General features: G+C 42.5%; 3 protein-coding genes across 13 annotated transcripts in view; 1 reads left to right on the plus strand and 2 right to left on the minus strand.

Moving 5' to 3' along the window:
* Positions 1-14,982, plus strand: part of LOC130094594 (potassium voltage-gated channel subfamily KQT member 2-like) — a 30,830-nt gene extending 15,848 nt beyond the window's left edge. For 2 of the 9 annotated variants that reach the window (XM_056260934.1, XM_056260938.1), the window contains 8 exons: positions 7,355-7,536; positions 8,577-8,624; positions 9,798-9,815; positions 11,366-11,465; positions 11,713-11,844; positions 12,379-12,429; positions 13,780-13,897; positions 13,988-14,982. In XM_056260934.1, coding sequence (XP_056116909.1) covers positions 7,355-7,536; positions 8,577-8,624; positions 9,798-9,815; positions 11,366-11,465; positions 11,713-11,844; positions 12,379-12,429; positions 13,780-13,897; positions 13,988-14,701 — 1,363 coding nt within the window. In that variant the 3' untranslated portion in view covers positions 14,702-14,982. The remainder of the gene's footprint in view (positions 1-7,354; positions 7,537-8,576; positions 8,625-9,797; positions 9,816-11,365; positions 11,466-11,712; positions 11,845-12,378; positions 12,430-13,779; positions 13,898-13,987) is intronic. The other 7 variants (XM_056260940.1, XM_056260942.1, XM_056260941.1 and 4 more) reach the window with 5 other exon arrangements.
* Positions 14,983-15,599: 617 nt separating this feature from the next.
* On the minus strand, positions 15,600-18,425 carry LOC130094595 (uncharacterized). 3 transcript variants are annotated; one of them, XM_056260946.1, is made up of 5 exons: positions 18,218-18,425; positions 17,316-17,382; positions 17,184-17,238; positions 16,984-17,103; positions 15,600-16,134 (listed from the first exon to the last, which is right to left on the minus strand). In XM_056260946.1, exons 1-5 carry the CDS (start codon positions 18,417-18,419, stop codon positions 16,033-16,035), a joined length of 546 nt encoding a protein of 181 aa, XP_056116921.1. In that variant the 5' UTR covers positions 18,420-18,425; the 3' UTR covers positions 15,600-16,032. The 3 variants fall into 3 exon arrangements, with proteins under 3 accessions (XP_056116921.1, XP_056116920.1, XP_056116919.1); XM_056260945.1 differs by having other exon boundaries at positions 17,184-17,235; positions 17,316-17,388; XM_056260944.1 differs by having other exon boundaries at positions 17,316-17,388.
* Positions 18,426-18,814: 389 nt separating this feature from the next.
* Positions 18,815-21,021, minus strand: si:dkey-183p4.10 (uncharacterized). Its single transcript, XM_056260843.1, has 3 exons — positions 20,855-21,021; positions 19,015-20,586; positions 18,815-18,849 (listed from the first exon to the last, which is right to left on the minus strand). The coding sequence occupies exons 1-3, from the start codon at positions 20,895-20,897 to the stop codon at positions 18,815-18,817; spliced, it is 1,650 nt and encodes a 549-aa protein (XP_056116818.1). The 5' UTR covers positions 20,898-21,021.
* Positions 21,022-21,338: the final 317 nt, after the last annotated feature.

Here is a 21,338-nt window from a genome sequence, read left to right on the forward strand (position 1 = left end):
TTTTTTTGATTTGGCTGCTTTTTTAAAGTTGCATAATAGAACTGTTGTGTATTTTTCAGCATGCCCGAAAACATGCATGTGTTTCATTGCTTTGTTGTTCAAAGTATCTGCTGTGGCATCATGTGGGTCTGCTGCATCCAGAAGTTTTTGCAGTGGATTGCATTGCATGACTGAGAAGCACCATTATCCATATCTTTGCCCATGTAAGTCTGATCTTTATTAAAATAGAAGAATGCAGAAATTACAAACTCTGTGTTTGCCAAGGAAAATGTGTTTTAATGTACAATGTTGTGAAATGCCTTTATAAATAATTTAATACTTAAATTAAGTATCTAATATTTACATGTTTCAGTAATTTTATTAATTAACATAACTGTCATTTTTAAGCACTTATCTGATTAATTAAACATTTGCTTCAGCTAAACATTTCTATAACGAGCTTGCATATCAGTAAATATGCAACTGTGTTGTTCTATTAAGAATTGAAATAGTTGAAATATGCAAACAAGCAAATGATATATCAATAGACAGTAATCAGCTATCTATTTATAAAAGTAAAATACAATAAGCATGTTTTTTTTAGCTGCTTCACCATTTATATTTGATTAAATCCATCACGAAAGGAATATTTTATTGCACTGCAAAAAATCATTTTCTTTAAGGTGCACTTAGTTTTTTTTTTTTTTGTGCTGGCCAATGTAGATTTATACTAATATTTAGTGACTTAAATGTAGCATCATGCAAAAGCAAATACATATATTTTTGTATATAATAGAATTGTATTTTATGCATAAATCTTTAAAGTCCCCCTGCAGTAAATAATTGTATCTCTTAAAACCCATCTTTGATAATCAAAAAAAAAAAAAAAAAATCTAACCATTTTGGTTAGGCTTGAATCTAACCACAGGAAATAATGGGTTCTCTTACGAGAGGTTCTCTCGTATTGCGTAAGCTAGCTTACGCTGCGGGAAAGATTCATCTTTGCTGAGATATTGAAGCCAAAAATTATTTCATAATTTGTATCCATACACAACGCAGTTCCTCTGCGGCAGACCTAGAGCAGGCTAGCTAGCAGCTCATTGGTTCGCTCAGAGAGAACTGCTTAAGCCTATGGGAGAGCGGGGCTGAACCCGCTTCCAATGAGAGGCGCCCGCGCGCTCATTGCGTCATGGCCCGCCAGAATGGGCGTGGCCATGGTGTATATAACAGTCTCTCCCAGGCTTATATGTTGATTCATTTCATCTTCAGCAAGCTGCACGCTTCTGCTGTCCTGAGAAAAGCCGTCGCCGTCGAAAAGGTATCACTCTAGCGAGCTCCCGGACCCTGAAGAAGCCGGCCGTCTTCGCCACCTTCAGCCGCCCTGCAAGCTAGCGCCATCCGACGACTGTATCCTTCTCTATTATATCTAAAAGAGCCGAGCGTCTTTTTAAAGATGTCTCGTTTTTCCTGCGGCTCTTGCCGCGCTCGTCTCGAGGACGGAGACCGCCATGTCATCTGCGCTCTCTGCCTGGGACTCGAGCACGCAGAACTCGCCCTCGCGGATGGAGGATGCGACTTCTGTGAGAGCCTGCCGTTGTCGTCCCTGCGGGCACGACTTCTGGCAGCAAAATCCGCTCCCGCGCCGCCTTCCTCTTCGCCGCGTAAGAAAAAACGCCGCTCCCAGAGGCCGCCGGAGCCCCCAGCGGAACAATGCGGCGCAGCGGAACAATGCGCCGCCTCCCGCTTCCCGCTCTCCCTCCCCGCCCCTGCCGGACATACAGTTGCCGCCGAGTGGCCGCTCTGTCGCTTCCGATGACGCCGCGGAGGAGAAGGACTCCTGTTCACTGCTCGCTTCTGACAGTGAAGAATGGTCATCTCTCGGATCCACGAGAGAATCGGCGGGGATCCGCGCCGGGATAGAGGAGGAACTAATGCGCCTCCTCTCACAGGCCGTCGAACGCCTCGGTCTCGAGTGGTCTCCTCCACCCGAGCAGGCCCCGAACCGGATGGACGGCAGCTTTTTTCATCGGCGCTCGACCCCCGCGTGCAACCGGGCCGCTCCATTCCTGCCTGAACTTCACGCAGAGCTGACGAAGTCCTGGAATGCCCCGCTCTCGGCTAGAAACCGCTCTGATATATCCGCCTCGCTGCGCTCGGTGGACGGAGCCGCCGAGAAAGGCTACTCAGCCATGCCGCCCGTCGAGGACTTGGTCGCCGCACACCTCTGCCCGCCCTCTGCTAGATGGCGCTCTTCCCCCACGCTTCCTTCGAAAGCTTGCAGAGCGACCTCGAGCTTTCATGCTCGCGCCTACGCCGCCGCCGGTCAGGCCGCCGCAGCGCTACATTCGATGTCTGTCCTCCAAGTATTACAGAGCGATATTCTCCGTGAGTGGGCCGAAGGCGGTAGAAACCCCTCCCCCGCTGTCACGGATCTGAGAAGTGCTACGGACCTCGCCCTTCGCGCCACTAAAGCCGCCGCACAAGCTCTGGGGAGATGCATGGCCAGCCTTTGTGTTGCCGAGAGACACTTATGGCTCACGCTCGCCGACATGGGAGATTCTGAGCGCGCCGCGTTTCTTAACGCGCCCCTCTCCCCGACGGGCCTTTTTGGATCTGCTGTCACGGGAATCGTCGATCGCTTTTCTGAGGTCCAGAAAGCTACTCAGGCGATTAATTTGTTTCTGCCCCGCCGCGCTAGCTCTTCCGCGGGCCGCTCTCGCGAGCCTCCTGCCAGAGCTCCACCACAGCGCCCCCCTCCGCAGACTCAAACAGCCCAGCGCAGACAGGGCGGCCGCCCTCGCTCTCGCTCTGACAGCCGCCGCAGACCGCCGCCCCCACGAGGCCCGCGACCTAAGATCACGCTGAAGCCTGATCATCAGAAGTCTGCCTAGCAAAGTCAAGAAAACGACGGTGCTCTCCCGCTGCGGCCGGACCGCCGTCAAAGCTTCGCCCTCTGTCAGTCCCCGTTATTTCGCCGACTGCTGTAGTGTTGACCGCCACAAACAAGCCGGTGTCCCAGCCCGCTTGCGAGCGACAAAAAGCCGTTTTTACGGCTACCAAGAGAAATCTCAAAAAGAGAAAATTTGCCAGTTGTGTAGAAAATGTGCCCACAATCATGTGCTCACCCATACACACAAGCATAACATACCCCGTGTCTCTATCAGAGCCCCATCACATGAAACGGGCACAGCCCGCTCTAATATCAGAGAACATAAACACGCCCACGAGCTCGTGCGCGTGTCCCCTCTCTGCTCGCTCTGTTTCACGGCCCATAGACTCCTCTCTGAGTGCAAATCCCGTTGCCACACACATTCAAAGCGCGCCCACACACTGTGTCCAGCCCGCTATGTGCAGCAATCAGGGCGATATAGCCATTCGGCCACTAGCCGCATGCTCCAAAGCGTGGGAAGCCATTCCAGGCATTTCCCCGTGGGTGCTAAGCATTATAAAGGACGGCTATCTGCTACAGTTTCGCCGCCGCCCGCCTCGTGCGCGCGCGCGGCTCGAATCTACTGTCAGCCCGTTCTCCCGTTCGGCTTATCTCTGGCGCCCCGCACATTTACGAAGTGCATGGATACGGCGCTCGCCCCCCTGAGGAGCCAGGGGCTGCGCATATTGAATTATCTGGACGACTGGCGGATTTTGGCCCAATCACAGACGGAGCTTCTGTCGCACCGCGCAGTTCTCCTCGACCATCTGAAAACGCTGGGCCTCTCTGTCAACTGGACAAAGAGCTCCCTTCAACCCAGTCAATCGATTTCCTTTCTAGGAATAGATTTGAACTCGGTCACGATGACGGCTCGCCTGTCTACACAGCGCGCGCGCAGTGTACAGCGACTGGCCGCCTCGTTTCAGATGGGCACCCGCTCACCTCTGAAAACTTTTCAGAGGATGCTGGGTTACATGGCCTCAGCCTCCGCTGTGCTTCAGCTGGGCCTTCTGCACATGCGTCCGCTTCAGCTTTGGTTAAACAGCCGTGTACCCCACCACGCGTGGAACACGGGCCGCCAGCTGATCAGAGTTACGCAGACATGTCTCACGGCGCTGCAGCCATGGACAGTAGCAGAATGGTTTCGACAGGGCGTCACGATGGGGACCTTTTCTCGCCGAAAAGTCATCTCGACAGATGCATCCAACACGGGTTGGGGTGCAGTCTGCGAGGGCTCACCGGCCTTCGGCCATTGGTCGACACAGGAAAGCCCCTTACACATAAACTGTCTGGAAATGCTTGCGGTCGAGAACGCGCTTTCGCGCTTCCTCCCGCTCATTCGGGGACACCACGTCCTGATCCGTTCGGACAACATGGCTGTGGTCTCCTATCTCAACCGTCAGGGCGGTGTCAGGTCCAGGAATCTCTTCCTACTGACACACCGCATTTTAGTTTGGTCTCAGAGCCGCCTGCTCTCGCTCAGAGCGACGCATGTGCCGGGCCATCTGAACGACGGCCCAGACATTCTGTCCAGGAACCTCATCTCCTCAGGAGAATGGTCCCTGAACACACAAACGGTCCAAATACCGTGGCGGCTATTCGGCAGAGCAGAGGTGGACCTCTTCGCGTCAGAAGAGAACGCTCACTGCCCAATATTTTTCTCAAGGAGCGAGGACGCGCTAGCCCAGGAATGGCCTCGCCGCCCGCTCTATGCATTCCCTCCGATCGCTCTGCTACCACAGGTAATTCAGAGGATCAGGGACACACGCCACTCGGTGCTCCTCATAGCCCCGCGTTGGGAGAGTCAGAATTGGGTTCCGGAGCTCACTCAGCTGTCGCAGACAGCCCCGTGGCCCATCCCAGTCAGAGCAGATCTCCTCTCTCAGGCTCGCGGCACGACCTGGCACCCCCATCCACGGCGCTGGGCGCTACATGCATGGGTGATCAACGACTATTCGTTGATTTGCCAGAAGGAGTAAGAAACACTATCATACAGGCTAGAGCACCTTCCACGAGAAGGCTCTATGCGTCTAAATGGTCTGTGTTCTCAAAATGGTGCACCGACAAACATCTGGACCCACGGTCATGCGAGGTGCCGTCTTTGCTTGTTTTCCTTCAAGAGATGCTGGACAAGGGCAGGTCCCCCTCCACTCTCAAGGTTTACGTGGCAGCCGTCGCGGCGTTCTCTGAACCCCGACGCGCTCAGTCCCTGGGCAAAGACGAGTTAGTCATCCGCTTCCTCAGGGGAGCTAAGAGGATGAACCCTCCGCGCCCCCCTTCGGTTCCTATCTGGGATCTTTCTATAGTTCTCGAAGCTATGAAAGCACCCCCGTTCGAACCGCTCGAGTCTGTGGACCTAAAATACCTCTCGCTCAAAACCGTTTTTCTGACGGCTCTGTCCTCAGTAAAACGCGTGGGGGATCTTCACGCGCTCTCATCCAGCGCCGCGTGTCTCGAGTTTGGTCCGAATGATTCTGTTGTCATTCTCAAACCTAGACATGGCTATGTCCCGAAGGCGATTGGTACCCCGTTCAGGGCTCAGATTATTTCCCTATCGGCTCTGCCTTCATCCGATAGTGAGCGCGACGCCAATCTCCTCTGCCCGGTGCGGGCTCTGAGATTGTACACTATGCGCGCTGCCGCGTTCAGACGCGCTGAGCAGCTTTTCGTGTCGTTTGGGGGGCGCACCAAAGGTCTGGCCGCCTCTAAACAGACACTGTCTAGATGGATAGTAGACGCTATCGCCTCTGCTTACGCATCTAAATGCCTGCCCTGCCCTCTGGGCATCAGGGCGCACTCCACTAGAGGCATGGCCTCATCGTGGGCATGGTCCTGTGGAATTTCCATTCATGACATTTGTGTGGCGGCGGGATGGGCCTCCCCGTCCACTTTTGTCAGATTTTACAACTTGGAAGTTCCCGCCTTGCAGGCAAAATTACTAGCTGTCTAACGACCAGCTCCCTAAGAAGCTGCATTACTGGGAGTCCCTCACACAACCGGTTCGCCCCTTGTGCTCTCCTTAAATGCTTATACACTTCATGTGCCCGCTCTGCCGGCCTCATACATGCTTATGTATACACTTCATGTGCCCGCTCTGCCGGCCTCATAATACATTCACTCCACGTTAAAAATCCCCCGGTATCACCCTGGGATTCATGAGTGGATTCATAGCGCGCACGGCGTTGACCAGGTGTTCCCGCAGCGTAAGCTAGCTTACGCAATACGAGAGAACCTCTCGTAAGAGAACGAATCGGTTACCTAACGTAACCTCGGTTCTCTCTAGAAGAGGGAACGAGTATTGCGTTCCCGGCCGTGCTTGCGCTACTAGCGTTTCGCTTCACGCTGAAATAAATCAACATATAAGCCTGGGAGAGACTGTTATATACACCATGGCCACGCCCATTCTGGCGGGCCATGACGCAATGAGCGCGCGGGCGCCTCTCATTGGAAGCGGGTTCAGCCCCGCTCTCCCATAGGCTTAAGCAGTTCTCTCTGAGCGAACCAATGAGCTGCTAGCTAGCCTGCTCTAGGTCTGCCGCAGAGGAACTGCGTTGTGTATGGATACAAATTATGAAATAATTTTTGGCTTCAATATCTCAGCAAAGATGAATCTTTCCCGCAGCGTAAGCTAGCTTACGCAATACTCGTTCCCTCTTCTAGAGAGAACCGAGGTTACGTTAGGTAACCGATTCGTTAATCCCGCCATATATGTTTGTACCAGACACTGATTCGGAAGAGGAAGAGCTCTCTACAACATCAGACACATAATGGTAATTGATATGATAAGCCTTTGGCTTGACTAAGTTATCAAACAGCTAATAATGTGCTGCTAATGTATCACAAACAACGTTTCCGTTCGCCATCTCAAAAAATCAGCATCTTTAGAAACACTTCAAACGTCATAGAGAGTCAGTGGAGAAAAGTCCCGCACGTTGACTGGATTAATTACATGTTTGTGATGGTAGGAAATAGGGCGGCTTCAAACTACGTTTTTGAGACTGTCTTTGGTTCACTGCAGTTTTAAGGAGAACATAATCAGCAATGGTGTTGACTGGTGAATTTGCACATGGTTTGTCTTAAAGCATATTAAAAACATTACATAGACATATAAACGACATTAAAAACGTGATTTTCACCACAGGGCGGGCGGATGTAAGAAAATATGTGAGGTTTGTTCTTAAAACAAAAATGTCAATGAGAGTTAGACATTTTAGAAAATGTATACTGGAAAATACAAAAATAGAGAATAAAGAAAATTACTTTTTTTGCAGTGTATGGTCATTGATATATAAGTTACTGTGTATTCTCTCTCTAGCACTGGATGGTTTCAGGGATTATTTCTGTCCCACACTAAAACAGACACCTATAAGTGTGGGCTCAGGATGAATTGTCTGTTTCCTTTGCTTTTTTGTTTGTCTTCTGTGCTTCATTGTGTCCGCTGTGCAGTCGTAAGCCCAGCTTAAAAGAGAAAGGCAGTCCCTCTAAGAGCACCGGGGGAAAGGAAACCAAGACCCTCAAGACAGAGGACGGAGTTAAAGAGAGTCAAAGCAAAGTGACCAAGAGCTTGAGCTTCACAGCAAAACACGCTTTCAGAATGAAAGATGGAGCTTCTCGGCAGAACTCTGAAGGTCAGAGAATGTTATTATGTGCACACATGGGACTATTGGGATTTCCACTGTTATACACTGCAAGATATATACTGCTTCCAAATTGTTGCATTCACCAGTATACTCACTTACAATACTCACTTTGCATATCTTGCTTTTTCTTCCTTTGATGTTGAAGTTTAAGGATTCAGAGTGGATAGTTTTTAATTATCTGGCACAGAAACAGATGCCACTCCGGATTGCTTAATGTGTCGTAGCAGAAAAGATGATGTCAGTGACACTCCATTCATTAGAGTTTATAAGACAGCAGGTGCAGTTTTCTATTTAAAGTAACAGCCCGCCAGAAAGACTGATCTGTATTTCGTAAGGTTCATGGGTTCGGTCCCATTGCTGAAACACATGAAAGTGACGTAATGTTTCAAAACATATTGTTTGAGTCCACAGAGAATTGCAGTGGAACATTGTAGTCTGGTTTGAAGATGTTTGTTGATTTGTGGCTTTGCAGTGGCAGTAACTATGGTTTGCATCTTTCCTTTTACAAATACATTAATAGGAGAAGGTTTATATGCTCTTAAGATGCTTGATCCCCACAAAATATTTCATTTATGGTGAAAATGCTTTGGGGGGAATTCACTAAGAATGAATTGCGTCTTCTGATAGTGTGTTTATTTGCACATGCCACCGTATTTGCATTGTTTAGTTTCCGATTCACTACAGGAACTATGCAAATCAGATTTTATGCTAAATTCAATTTTCACTGCAGCAATTTCTGGTTTACAAAGAAGCATGTTTGCCCTAGGAAGAATGACAATTAAACTGGATTATGGGTGGTTAGTGAATGAGAAGTAGTTTTTTGCATTGAAATACTGTTAGCTAAAGTGTCACAGTTGATTAGTGAATTCACCCCTTTGTGTTTCTCTCATCGTCTGTTTTATGCTCTTGGCATAACTCTGCGGTGCTCAACTTCAAAATATATATAAATTGATCCATTTTATGTATTTCACTTCCTGCACACTCATCAGTTTCTCTCTCATTTCTCTCTACTGGAAAAAAAAATAAAGTGCTGATTGAGTTGCAAGACGAGGACTTCGCCATGAAGAGTTCTCCAGGTTAGGCCACGATCCAGAAATATGATCCAAAAAGCAAAGAAATGACAGAGCAGTTTCTCTCAGAAGTAGACTATATATAATCAGAATCTGTAAAGCGTGATGCAGCGATCACTCTCTCGAAAAGGTTAGAGATGGCAGAAATGACAAGCTATTACGCTTGATAAATCACAAACAACAGCATCACAGACCTTAGCTTAGTGAGTTCAAATAAATAAATGATGTAGCAGTGTCACTACAGCATACATATTAGAAACAGGCGTCACTTCCAGTGTCGTACCATTTGACTTTCCATGAATAGGGTTCAAAATAGGTCAAACTAAATATTCTTGTTCTGGTCAATATCTGTAATGTTTCCCTGTTTTGTAACCCTGTTATTAAAAAATCTGATGGGTGCTTTTGTTATTTACTAAAAATGACTAGTAGAAATGAAAATAAATAAATAGTGATAAATATGCTAGAATGAGCAACTGGTGAAATAACAGAGTTGCAAATTTATCTTGTATTTATATATTATATATTAAATAATGAAAGTATTTTCTTCATCATGGGTTTAATGGTTGAGCGTGAAGTCTAAAATTGAGAAAAACATGAATAATTCTTTTCACCATGCTGTAGAGATGTTTTATAAAATATTTCTTCGATAACCTAAAATGAAATGTTATGTTTTGTGGGAATAGAAAGAAATATTTATTGCAATATAGTAATAATTTAAAATAATTAAAAAATGTTCTTTACTACAGCGCATTGAATATAAAATTCAACAGATTTCTTCAAAATTATGACATATTTTAGATCATTTAATTGTAACGTTTACAGGTCAAAATCACTATTTTAAGGGAGGTATGCAGACAGTTTATGTATTTAAAACAATCTACTTTTTACGCTACGTTAATTCTGTTACATGATAGTTCCTCTAATAGTCCTCACAACAAAAGTGTCATGAGTCGTCGGTCAGTACCGTTTCCATGGAAAGTGCCTTATGATGTGAAAGCAAATCTTCCCCAATCATAATGTAGCATAAGCCTAATATAAGCAACACCATGTGTTATACAGTTGCATGATTAAAGCCATTGTCATCTTTGACCATCTCTCTCTCATTTCTCTTTATTTCTCTATTTCTTTATCTCTCTATCTTTCACATTTGATCTCTTTTTTCTCTTCACATTTTGGCAGCGATTGAGGGCTTAATCAGTAAGACAAATTATGTTGTCTGGGGCTGCATCTCTTTAGCACTAGTCCAAAAAAACCTCAACACCAGTCTGCTAAAGAAACACTATGCATGCTCCTTAATTATCGAGCTGCTGCATATCTTCACAGATCTGCCTATCATCCAACACTCTCTGTCATGAACGCTTGGCTGAAAGTTTCATCTCACTTGAAGCATCACACAAAATATGAATTTCTTTTCTGATGCTTGGATAGTTTTTACAGCAGCTGTATTAGCCTTATCTGTCACCCATGACAGTGAAGTGCACTAGCAGATCAAAGCTAACGTTACTATTTGTCTCAGCCTGGATCTATTTCTCATCCCATGACAGAATGTGTTCCATGAAGGTGTTAATGAAACACTTTGCAACTTACACTTTCCATCTTTGCACTAACCTGCATGAAGAAATTTCTCAGCTTATTAAGGAAACAAGTTTGTTCCCAGAAATCGGTCTTGTGCAGTTTCGACTAGTTGGTTATGTCATTTGAATAGGATTTTGCTTTTTCGGCTGTCACGTCCTTATTCATATGGCATGAGGATGACACATGTAGTACTAATATTTAAGCTTTTTTTTTGTCCTAGTTTTTCATAGGGGTTGAAATTTGCCCGATTGCTATATTTTGTTAGGTGCACAAAAGTTTCTCTCACATGTGCTATCGCGCTAAATGCTCAGACTAGCAGGTTCTGGTAAGTGCTTCATGCATGAGTAAAACTATTGTTTCAGCTCCAAATGCACATAGAAACATAAAAGCATGTCTGAAGCTTCTGTCAAAAAAGACTAATGCTGACAAAGTGATCCTGAGATTAGGAGTGCTATCAGTTTTAGAAATTTGACTTCTGAAGCGTGGAATAAAAAAAATCTCACTTGTCATAAACAGTAGGATTGACTTTTTTCCAAAGTGTGTCTAATGTGTGATTTAATTGTGCCTTACTAAAATACATGCATAAGGAATAGTTCTCACAAAAATAAAAATTGTCAAAATTTACTCACCCTCATGTTGTTCCAAACCTGTATGATAATCTATGATGGGTTTTAATCTAGCAATATATCATGAGCAAATGTACTGAATTTCAGCATAGCTGTGCATAGCATACCTGCAACCTCATTCCTACGGCTGAAATAGTCATGCTAAAATTCAGAACAGCATCATTTGCATGCGTGATATCGATTTTATACAACAGTTCTGTAAAAAGGATATTATTTCGAGTTATGAAAAAGCACACAACACTGCTTTCACTCCACACCTCTCACATACTCTGGTTTGGAACGCCAGGGATGCAGACACGCAGAGTGATTCTAACAGTGAAAAGTCCAAGTGCTGTTTGACTAAATATCACTCTTGGAACTCTGCTTGGCCAATCAAATTCAAGGACTGGAACTAACTGTTGTATAATGTGAAGCACCTTAGCAGTTTATCGAGCATGTCTGCCATGGCAGATGATTTCTGTAATCTTTCATCTTGTCAAATGGCTGTTCATAGTTAACATTAGGACTCTTTACATTGGGAGCAGCCTGTGCATTTGTGTGTTGTAGAGGCGAGCCTTCCAGAGGAGCTTGGGGACGACAGGGGTTTCAACTGCGAGTTTGTGCCGGATCTGTCTCCGGGACTCAAGGTCACCATCAGAGCAATCTGGTAAGACACATTTATCGCCCGACTAAAACAAATTAGGTTTGTACATTTTTGGTTTCACAACAACTAATTTAAAAAACAAAATAAAACTAAATGTGATTTTTTAAAATAATTAAATACTTTTTAAATGGATAAATGATTTATAATTATTTTAAAAACTGAAAATAGTCATTTATCTGCTGGGACAGTCAAATGTTTATTAAATTAGGTAGTTATTGCTCTGTTACATTAACTTTTCTGTCTTCCCCAGTATTATGCGGTTCCTGGTGTCTAAGAGGAGATTTAAAGAGAGCCTCAGGCCCTATGACGTGATGGATGTGATTGAGCAGTATTCAGCCGGCCATCTGGACATGCTGTCACGCATCAAAAACCTTCAGTCCAGGCAAGACTTTAGTTCGTAAAGAACAAAAGAACCACATCACAAAGTTTTCACCATTACGGTGACCCTCTAACAATGACACGATCCACCTGTTTCAGTATCAATCAGTATTTGTCAAGAGCTGTAGCTGGATTGTTGGCTGCAACCTCTGGTGGTCACTGTTTGGTATTGAAGAAAGATTAAAAAAATTTGCAGAAAGATACTTTAACACTGCTTGATCAAAATCACATTCACAGTGGTTGTTTTCTGTGTCACATCCAAAATGATTTGAATTCAGATTCACTCCTTTCCTCTCAAATAAGCCTCATATATGTTGTGAAATAGCATCCACACATATACCAATATATTCCAACAGCAAAAACCATTTCTATCATACATGGAAACATGAAACACTCTTCTTAGAAGTGGGTGAGAACAGACATGTATGGAATATATTCTTTCTTATTTGTCGACGGTCCTCGCTGGGGTATATGGAATGGTTCCCATGTGTTGCTTGATGATGCTTGGTATCCATGTTCTCTCTGTGTGCTTTGCCAGGATAGATTTGATTGTGGGTCCCCCTCCCCCCTCGACCCCTCGTCACAAGAAGTACGTAATCAATTCACCAATGGCCTTCCCAGGCTGAATGGGTTTATTATTGGACAGCATAGTATAAAACTACAATTGTATAATGTCAAAGAGTCAAAGAAAAACATGAGGAGAAACTTGTCGATAACTGGTAGGATTGTTAACTGGATATTCTACGTTCACATTGAGAAAGAATTGCATTTTGGATGGGTGTAAGTATCCATAATTACTTGAATGCTTCAGAATTTAGCTTTAGAATTTATCAAAAGTTAATTTATAAAATTATATATATATTAAAAAATTGTCTTTATGCTGTGCAATATTACTCATGGTGTGACTATGCAGCCTGCTTACCGGGGGACTGATGCAATTGTGCATGATGTTCCAGGGTTCAAAAAAGAGAGAATAACTAAAATGTACAGTGTTTAAAACACAAAGCATCATAAGGCATGGAACCAGGTGACATTGTGAATAAATTTTCATTTATTACCCCACATTTTTTATTATACAAATTCATTGTCATTTGTATGTTTGCCAATCAGTGTTGGGGAAGATGATGCTTTTTATTTTAAAGGCCCTGATATACTCATGGCAAAGTTTTTTTTTTTTCTTCGTTCTTTGTTTAGGGGTAAAACGAAGTTCTAAATACGTGAGCAGCGATATACTGTAAGTGAACATCCGAAGCCACCCATGCTGAGACGGCGTTTAGATGAATATGTAAATATGTGCTGCGCGCTTTCCTCTCAACAACAAAATAAACACGCAACAAAATTGAGAAAGCAGAAAGCATTTTTTTAATAAAGCATAAGAAAAGCATCTGATCATTGCAACGTGGTTTACACTTGATAGATAGAGCCGTTTAGGACAAACTGGTTCAAAAAAATTCTGATTCACTAGAATGAATTAATCAGATTTTCCCCTCTGAAATTTGTTGTTAAATTAGCCGTTTCTTTATTTTTAGTTAGTTACTCCCCAACACTGCTGCCACTAACTTTGCAGAGAAAGACTCAGATGTGTTTTCATGCAGTAATGTGAGCGTTCATCTCAGTGCAATGCTGCAGCACATCTTTGTTTGAAAGATTCATCTTTTTGAAGACCCTGATGAATGCATGCTGATTAACAACTATGCAGTATGGCATGCAGCATGCAATATCACATATATTCACTTTCAGCAAATCAAGCTTCAATTCATTTTCTTCCCTATGATTTAAACCCCGCTGTCCTATGTTTGCATTCGCATGGTCAAGTTCTCCTCCATAAAGCTAATTTCTGTTAACTTGACAAGGTACAGTGCACAGTTAACCACTGAATCTCAGTGTGAATGAGGGCGTATTGACTATGTGTCGAAGTGATGGTCTATTGGATCACTAGAGTGGATCAGATTGTGGGAAAAGGAGGCGGGACAGGAGAAAAGGACAAACCCAAAAGCGACACAGAGATGGCTGAGGACCAGAGCATGATGGGACGTCTGAACAAGATGGAGAAACAGGTGAACCACATTGTGTCAAGTTCATTCGATGTGGTTGTATAGCCCCATATATGTTAGTGCTGAAGAGTCCGGTTGTCTCTCCTTGTGCAGGTGGGTGCAATGGACCTCAAACTCAACTTTTTGGTCAGCGTGTATACAACGCAAATGGGCATCCCGCGATCTGAGACCGAAGCTCTCCTGGGCTTTAAAATCCCTTACCCTGCTCCTCCTTACCACAGCCCTGACGATAAGAGCGAGAAAGCACAGAACGAGGACGAGGATAAAAACAAGAGCGGGTCCCCTGTCCATCCTGGTCCCAACAGGACTCCCACAGACAGCCAGTGTCGGCCCTCTACCTCGTGGCACCAGCAGGAAGAACATCCCCTCAGCGTGCCTCTCTGGAACAACAGCCGAGGAGTGTCACCGATAGGCACCGACGACCCCTCACTGTACCGCCTCCCGCCTCCACCGTTCCACGAGAGCGGTGACAACAGCCGCTCGCGCAGGTCCAGGAGACCCATCCAGCAGCAGGCAGCCGTCGAGAGTGACACGTCTCTGTCCATTCCCTCGGTGGACCATGAGGAACTAGACCGCTCTTTTAGTGGCTTTAGCATTTCTCAGGCCAGAGAAGGGGAATATGTGCCTCCGGTGGGTCTGGGGCTTTTTGGTGGAGGAGGCGGGACGCTGTGCACCCGTCTCAGGCCTTACCTGGCCGAGGGGGAGTCAGATACGGACTCCGACCTGTATACGCCCGGAGCACCGTCACCTCTCTCGTTTACAGGAGAGGGGCCTTTCGGTGACAGGATGTGGCCCGGTCTGAAGTAGTTTTGAATTTATGTTGTGCAGACCAGTGTCCTGGATGTAGCAGATGGACATGTATGTGGCCATTTAAAACTGTCGGAAAAACACACGTGGGAATGATTACTGATGCAACATCAGCAAGAACGAATCATGAACTTTGCGATTTAAAAAAGACCCCAAACAAGGAGGCTGAGGATATGTGCGTTCACAAGCGGAAAAGATTGTGTGTATTCAATTACCGGCATGGATCTTACTCGAATCAAACAAGGCACCTCTTCTTTATAGTTTGCGTAGTCACCACAGCTAATGCACTTTACCTTACAACTGTAATTTTGATTCACAAGATATTTATTTATTTACATTGTCTTTTCTGAAATGCGATATAAGACTGTTATGCGAAACGAGTAGTTAATCAGGGCATGTGTTCGTAGTAAGCATTTAATGAACATTATAAATCGAAAGGTTCCAATGAAGAAAATAATCTCAGCCAAAGAAAACGACGACAGAAAGCTGAGCATGCCTTACAGGTACTTTTCCCCTCTTACATTTCTTATCTGAAGGGTTGAAAGATGAATTAATTTGTATAGCTACTTTTAAAGTCCAAGCACTCACAGAGAGAGGCGTGCTTTTTGAGGAACTAATAATTTTTCCAGAAACCCTGGTGATTGTTAAAGGAGAAATATCCATGCTATTGTATGCAATCGGTTTTAATTTTCTAGAATTTGGTAACTTGCACTAAGAAATCATATTTTATGCTGTAGTGAAGAAGGCACTGGATAATAATCAGACCTAAAAATACACTAACTGCATGGCATGTTTATGGAATATAGCTTGCTGACAACCTAACAGGATGACAATTGAGATTAGAAAGAAATAGCAATAAAAGAATGTCGCATTAACTGCAGTCAGATATAGTCAGGGATAAAGGAATGTATCAAATGTATTTATTTATGTTTTGCTTTTTTTTTTTCAGGTCAGTTTTATTTGAAAGCACTTGTTTGTACAAGGTGTCCTGTAGGGGCAAGAGACCATGTACATCTGCAAATGTATCACTTTTCCTAGTAAAACGGAAGATGATTAAATCTATCTAAATGTGGTTTACATAAAAAAACAGAGATTACCATGTTAAAAGACATAAACATTTTTTAAAAAGCTGTATTTCAAAGCGCTGTTCAAACATTACAATATTAGGTTGCATCCTGTAAGGAAATAAAGTTGGTCTTATCTCAATTTGCTTGCTTGTCTGTTTCATGACATTTTGCATGGTCTTGTGCAATGATTTCTTTATCATAATGCAGAGGCCTTGACTTATTTTGTGTTTTGAATCATGTTTAATATCCAAAATCCATGTGAATTCAGTAGATCCAGTCCAAGCTGTCTGTGGCCCAGCAGTAAGACAGCAGCCCCACCATTGTCGCTAGACTCACTGCTAACACTGACCGCAGCAGGACAACACACTGTAGAGAGATCAAGACAGATTGGTGTTATTAGTAATGACTTACTATTCAAAGTTATTGTCATTTCTGGATGCTGATTCAAGTGCTGTAACTTGCATTGTACATTAATAATGGCATTGCTATATAATAAATGTTTACACCATTGGACATGACTTATATGTACCATGAGCATGTTGTCTCCTGCTTTTAGATTATGGAAGGCACGTCCGGTTTGGGGTAGTTCCACTCAAAAATATTGAATCAAATCATAAGGTTGCGCTACAAATATTCCTTATCCAATAGCCTACTGCACATTTGTGGTCTAATAAATGAATAATAACTCATTATCTCTCTTTTTCTCCTCAAATCCTCATGTCTCTTTCCAGGTTTGTTTTCACACGGATGCTTTAAAATGTGAGTGTTTACTGGAATGTTTCCAAAGCAGGTATGCAATATTTATTATCTGTCAAAATGACGGAAATCACTCACTTAAAATATCACTCAATGTTCCAGTTAAGATTTTTTTTTGGATTAAGGCAAAATATGTTACATAATACAGACATCTGTTATAACTACAGTGATATTTAACACGTCCGTAATATTGCTGCAAAAATAATCAAGCTTTTGGGGATAATCGAGCATTCATCTGTTGCTCCCAAAATTTTTGCAAGTTACTCCCATGATTTATGCAAAGCGTCATGGGGCGTAGTAGGAAACCGGCGATATGTTTTAAGGACAAAAGAGCTTTTTTCTAACCTGTCTCCATATAAAAAAATGGAACCTCAAATATATGAGCGTTTTATCTTTATTGTTATGCTGTTTTTTTTAATATACATATATTTTCTTCAATTCACGCGAGTTTATACTTACCTTATTTCTTTTGGGGTGTTCCTTCAGCTGCTTGCCTGCCTTTTGTAACCCCTTTGGTAAAACTTTGTACCTTCCTGCGTATAAACGTCTCTCATGTGGTTCATCAGAATCACTTTGGTCCTGAATCGTGGAGAGCTGATGATGTGAGATTATTATTATTTGATTATTGTGTTGTATGCTTGATGATCTGATGTTCTCACCTCAGTCTTCTGGACATTGGCAGTGTCATCTTCTGAGTTTGATTCATGTTCACTGCTGCAAGGCAATATAAAATAGAAATTGACCATTCTAAAAAATGAATGAAATTTAAAAATGAATAAAATCCATCTTACCTATCATTATCTTCCTCATTTTGAGAAGATCCTTGATCCAACCTAAACATTACCCTGTGGGTCCTGTCTGTTACTTTTGAGAGAGAAATGTGCACTTTACTTATTTATGTATTCATTCATTCATTTGTTTATTTATTCATTTGTTTGTTCGTTCATTCATTCATTCATTCATTCATTCATTCATTCATTCATTCAGCATTTTTATCTGAACCCATGTCCTTGATGCTAGTGTCATGTGTAACAGTTGAGCTACAGCAACAACAACAACAACAAAATTTAAAATAACTATTTTATTACAAATTTATTCCTGTGATGCAAATCTGAATTTTCAACATCATTACTCCAGTCTTTAGTGTCACATGATCCTTAAGGGTTAGTTCACCCAAAAATTAAAATTCTGTCAGTAATTACTCACTCTCATGTTGTTCCAACCCCGTAAGACTTTCGTTCATCTTCAGAACACAAATTTAGATTTTTTGATGAAATCTGAGAGCTGGCTCACTCCTCCATAGGCTGCTAGGTAATTTCATCTGCCTGACAGAATTTTCATTTTTGGGTAAACTAACCCTTTAAGAAATCATTCTAATATGCGGATTTGATGGCTAAGAAACATTTCATATTATTATCAATGTTGAAAACCATTAATATTACAGTTAATATATTAACTTCTTGATATTTTTGTAGGAACAGTGATACTTTTTTTTAGGATTCTTTGACGAATATAAAGTTTAAAAGAACAGCATTTATTTGAAATATAAATCTTTTGTAATACCTTAAATTACTGTCACTTTTGATTAATTTAATCCCCTGCTAAATAAAAGTATTCATTTCTAATTAAAATCTTGCTGACCCCAATTTTTTTCAACAGTATTGCAATTTCGATAAAACATTTAAGCACTTACCCTCTTTTTGCTTTTCTTTTACAGACTCTTCGTAGTATCTGTCAACTCTCGCTTGTTCCTGCTCCATGTCCCTCTCTATTTCATTTTTCAGCTTCTCCAAGAAATCATCCTGATCATCCTGATCATCACAGATCGCCTTACTTGAGTTCATTTTATAGAGCTCTTCTACATTAATGTCATGGTCATATTCATCAAAATTCATGTCCTCATCCATTCTCATCCTCATCCATCCACATCCATCCTCTTCTGTTATATTCAGAAGAGTGCTGAAATTTTCAGTGTATGAAATTTCTGAGGGTTCATGGCTGTCTTCCCTGTTGCTTTGTTCTTTTTTGACTGAACTGGACTCTGGAGACTGCAAATCACTGATGCAACCTTTTGTGCTCAGTTCCTCTTCACTGCTGTGTGACAAATCACATGCCAATCAAATATATGAGCTTGTATGTTGCACTAAAGTCTAAGATATATATATATATATATATATATATATATATATATATATATATATATATATATATATATATATATATATATATATATATATGTTATGCAAAACACTTTACTTTTGAAGTAAAGAATCAAACTTTGAAATCTGTTTTACCTGTCACTATCCACTTCATAAAGAGAGGATTCTAGATCCAAACAAAACGTCACTTTGTGGATTCTACCTGTTGTAGTTGTTGGGAAAGAATTGATCCAGTAGTAAGGTAAAATTCATTTATAAAATTCCTAATAAAAATGTCATTCATCATGGTATTGCTTTATGCCCTTAAGTTGGTTCACAAATAAGAATTTACCTTTGTTTTCCTCGCCTTCAGCGGGCTGGTAGAATCTGTTAAATGCCTCAATTCTTGCTTTTTCTTTCTCCCAGTCCCCCTTGGTCTCCTCCTCCTCCTCATTCTCCAGCTCGTCCTGAAAATAGTCCTCTTCATCACATATCACTTCTTTTTCATTAATGTCCCAGTCATATTCGTCAAGCTCCAGGTTGTGATCATCCATCAAGTTCAAAAATGTCCCAGGTAGCAAAGTGTTGATATTTTCACCAATGTCTGAAACTTCTGAGTGTTCACTGTTATCATGTTCTTTGTTGTTCTTGGCCTCTAGTGGATGTGACTCACTCACACTTCTGTTTTCAGATGAGTATGTCTCAGAAGATCCTTCCATTCCTCCTTTAGGAGATGCTGGATTGCTTGAAAAATGTATATCACACACCTCTTTCTGACTATCTGTGACCACCACATCCTCTATTTCATGTTCAATGCTGTTCCGATCTCTTGCAAAGTCTTTCATGAAGTTAAGCTTTTGTTTCATGTCAGCTGGTTTTTTTTCCTCCAAGATTGAATGGGAAGTGAAATCAGGGTTTTCTTCTTGGCTCTTGCAGTATTCACCATCACTGCTGATATCACTATCATAGTCAGGCTGCTCAGTCATGTAAGATTCACTGGAATTAGATTGGAAATTCGCAGAGATGCCAAAATCAGAACTTTCCCCAGTGTTTGAAATCTCACTGTTATATTCGTCATTTCTAATACTGTCCTGCTTTGTCTGGAACAATATGTCATCATCAGATTTCCCAGGTGTCTCCACATTCAGATCCTTGACATAAGTGAGCATGTCTACAGGATCCATACATCCATCTTTCATTTGAACATCATCATTCCTTGAAGTTACAACTTTGTAATTCAGTGGAGGTTCTTCTAGGTTCTTCATCTCATAGGAACAACCCAGGTCTACAACCTGCACCTGAGCCAGCTTGGAGTCCATGTGATTGGGTTGTCCACCCTCATGACCCTTACTGCTGTCCCCACTATCACTTTGAGACAAATCAGAGGGGTACTCTGCTAAACTTTCCTCTTCTCTTTCATGATCTTCATGATCTTCTTCTGTAAACTCTTTCATCTCATCCCCAGACTGGACCTCCATCTTCAGTAGATGTGATGGGGTCTCTGGGCTCATTGTTTCCAGATCATAGTGAGTTCCTTTTGGAAGAACCATTTCCAGCATACTGACATCTTCAGCTTGTTCCTTGTTCATTTGATGGATATCTGCATGTGTCTCGACTTCCTTCTCTCTGCATTCCTCATCATGCAAGCTTAATAGCTGGTTTTGGGTTTGTGTCTTGTTTTCATCTGTATTGTCGTCATCCCATGAACCACAGGGCATAGCTCCTGCCTTGATGCTTTGTTCATCTAATGAGAAGTTCCTATTCTCAGAAAAGTTCTTAGTTTCCTCTTCCCTATTCGCCCACTCTAAATCTATGTCAGACTCAGACCCACTGGATTCTCTGTGACTGTTGTCGTCCTCCATGTCGGGCTCATTTTGAGGTACGTTAACGTCGTCATCAGAGTGTAGACGCTCAAAGTTTGCCTCTGTTTTTATTTTAAAAAAGACACGACACAATGCAATGCACAATTCAAAATATGGGTAAACAGAAAAATCAAAACAGAGACTTCCTTTATATTAACGAGGTACATTGGGCTGTATTTTTATGGACTTTTCTTATATTGACTTAATATGGTAAAAAGTCAGATTATTTATGGAATAAATTGGTTTAGTGGTGAAAATCACAACATGCACAGTTGGCTACAAAAGTTTTCACTTCATCATTACACAAAAAGTCTCACACAAAAATCTTACCTGGGAATGCGTCCTTTAGAAAATTAGCAATGTTTTGCTCCATCTTGTTTTTGGCACAACGGTGTTAAGCTTTTATTTTCACCCCGTACCGACAAAATCAAAAACAGACATGACAGACACTCTGAATGTTCCACCACTTGACAAAATGAGCGTGTGTGATGCGTGCCTCATCATGTCATAGCTGCTTCCTGTTTAAATAAGGCCATAACAACAAGAGCATGAATAGAAACATCACAGAATTGAGCATGTACTGAACGAAAACTGCTAAATAGGCATGCAATGTAAATTAACATTGTTAAATAAGTATCAAAAGTTAACCAAGTATGTCAACCCATATTTACTTGATTTATTACATAGTATTTTGTGTGTGTGTGTGTGTGTGTGTGTGTGTGTGTGTGTGTGTGTGTGTGTGTGCGCGTGCGTGCGTGTGTGCATGTGTGTGTGTGTGTGTGTGTGTGTGTGTGTGTGTGTTACTGCTGCATGA

The sequence above is a fragment of the Rhinichthys klamathensis genome, unplaced genomic scaffold, assembly GCF_029890125.1.
Source record: "Rhinichthys klamathensis goyatoka isolate OS25496 unplaced genomic scaffold, OSU_Roscu_1.1 h1tg000180l_1, whole genome shotgun sequence".
NCBI lineage: Eukaryota > Metazoa > Chordata > Actinopteri > Cypriniformes > Leuciscidae > Rhinichthys > Rhinichthys klamathensis.

Excerpts from the sequence above, each read along its gene's own strand:
- si:dkey-183p4.10 (XM_056260843.1), bottom strand. The coding sequence starts at position 20,897 with ATGGAGCAAAACATTGCTAATTTTCTAAAGGACGCATTCCCAG. Across the intron at positions 20,587-20,854 it reads TCTAAAGGACGCATTCCCAG|AGGCAAACTTTGAGCGTCTA; the intron begins GTAAGATTTTTG and ends AAATAAAAACAG. Across the intron at positions 18,850-19,014 it reads TGAAGGCGAGGAAAACAAAG|AATCCTCTCTTTATGAAGTG; the intron begins GTAAATTCTTAT and ends GTTTGGATCTAG.
- LOC130094595 (XM_056260944.1), bottom strand. The coding sequence starts at position 18,419 with ATGAATTTTGATGAATATGACCATGACATTAATGTAGAAGAGCTCTAT. Across the intron at positions 17,389-18,217 it reads AAAAGAAAAGCAAAAAGAGG|TAACAGACAGGACCCACAGG; the intron begins GTAAGTGCTTAA and ends CTCTCTCAAAAG. Across the intron at positions 17,104-17,183 it reads CCAATGTCCAGAAGACTGAG|GACCAAAGTGATTCTGATGA; the intron begins GTGAGAACATCA and ends TCCACGATTCAG.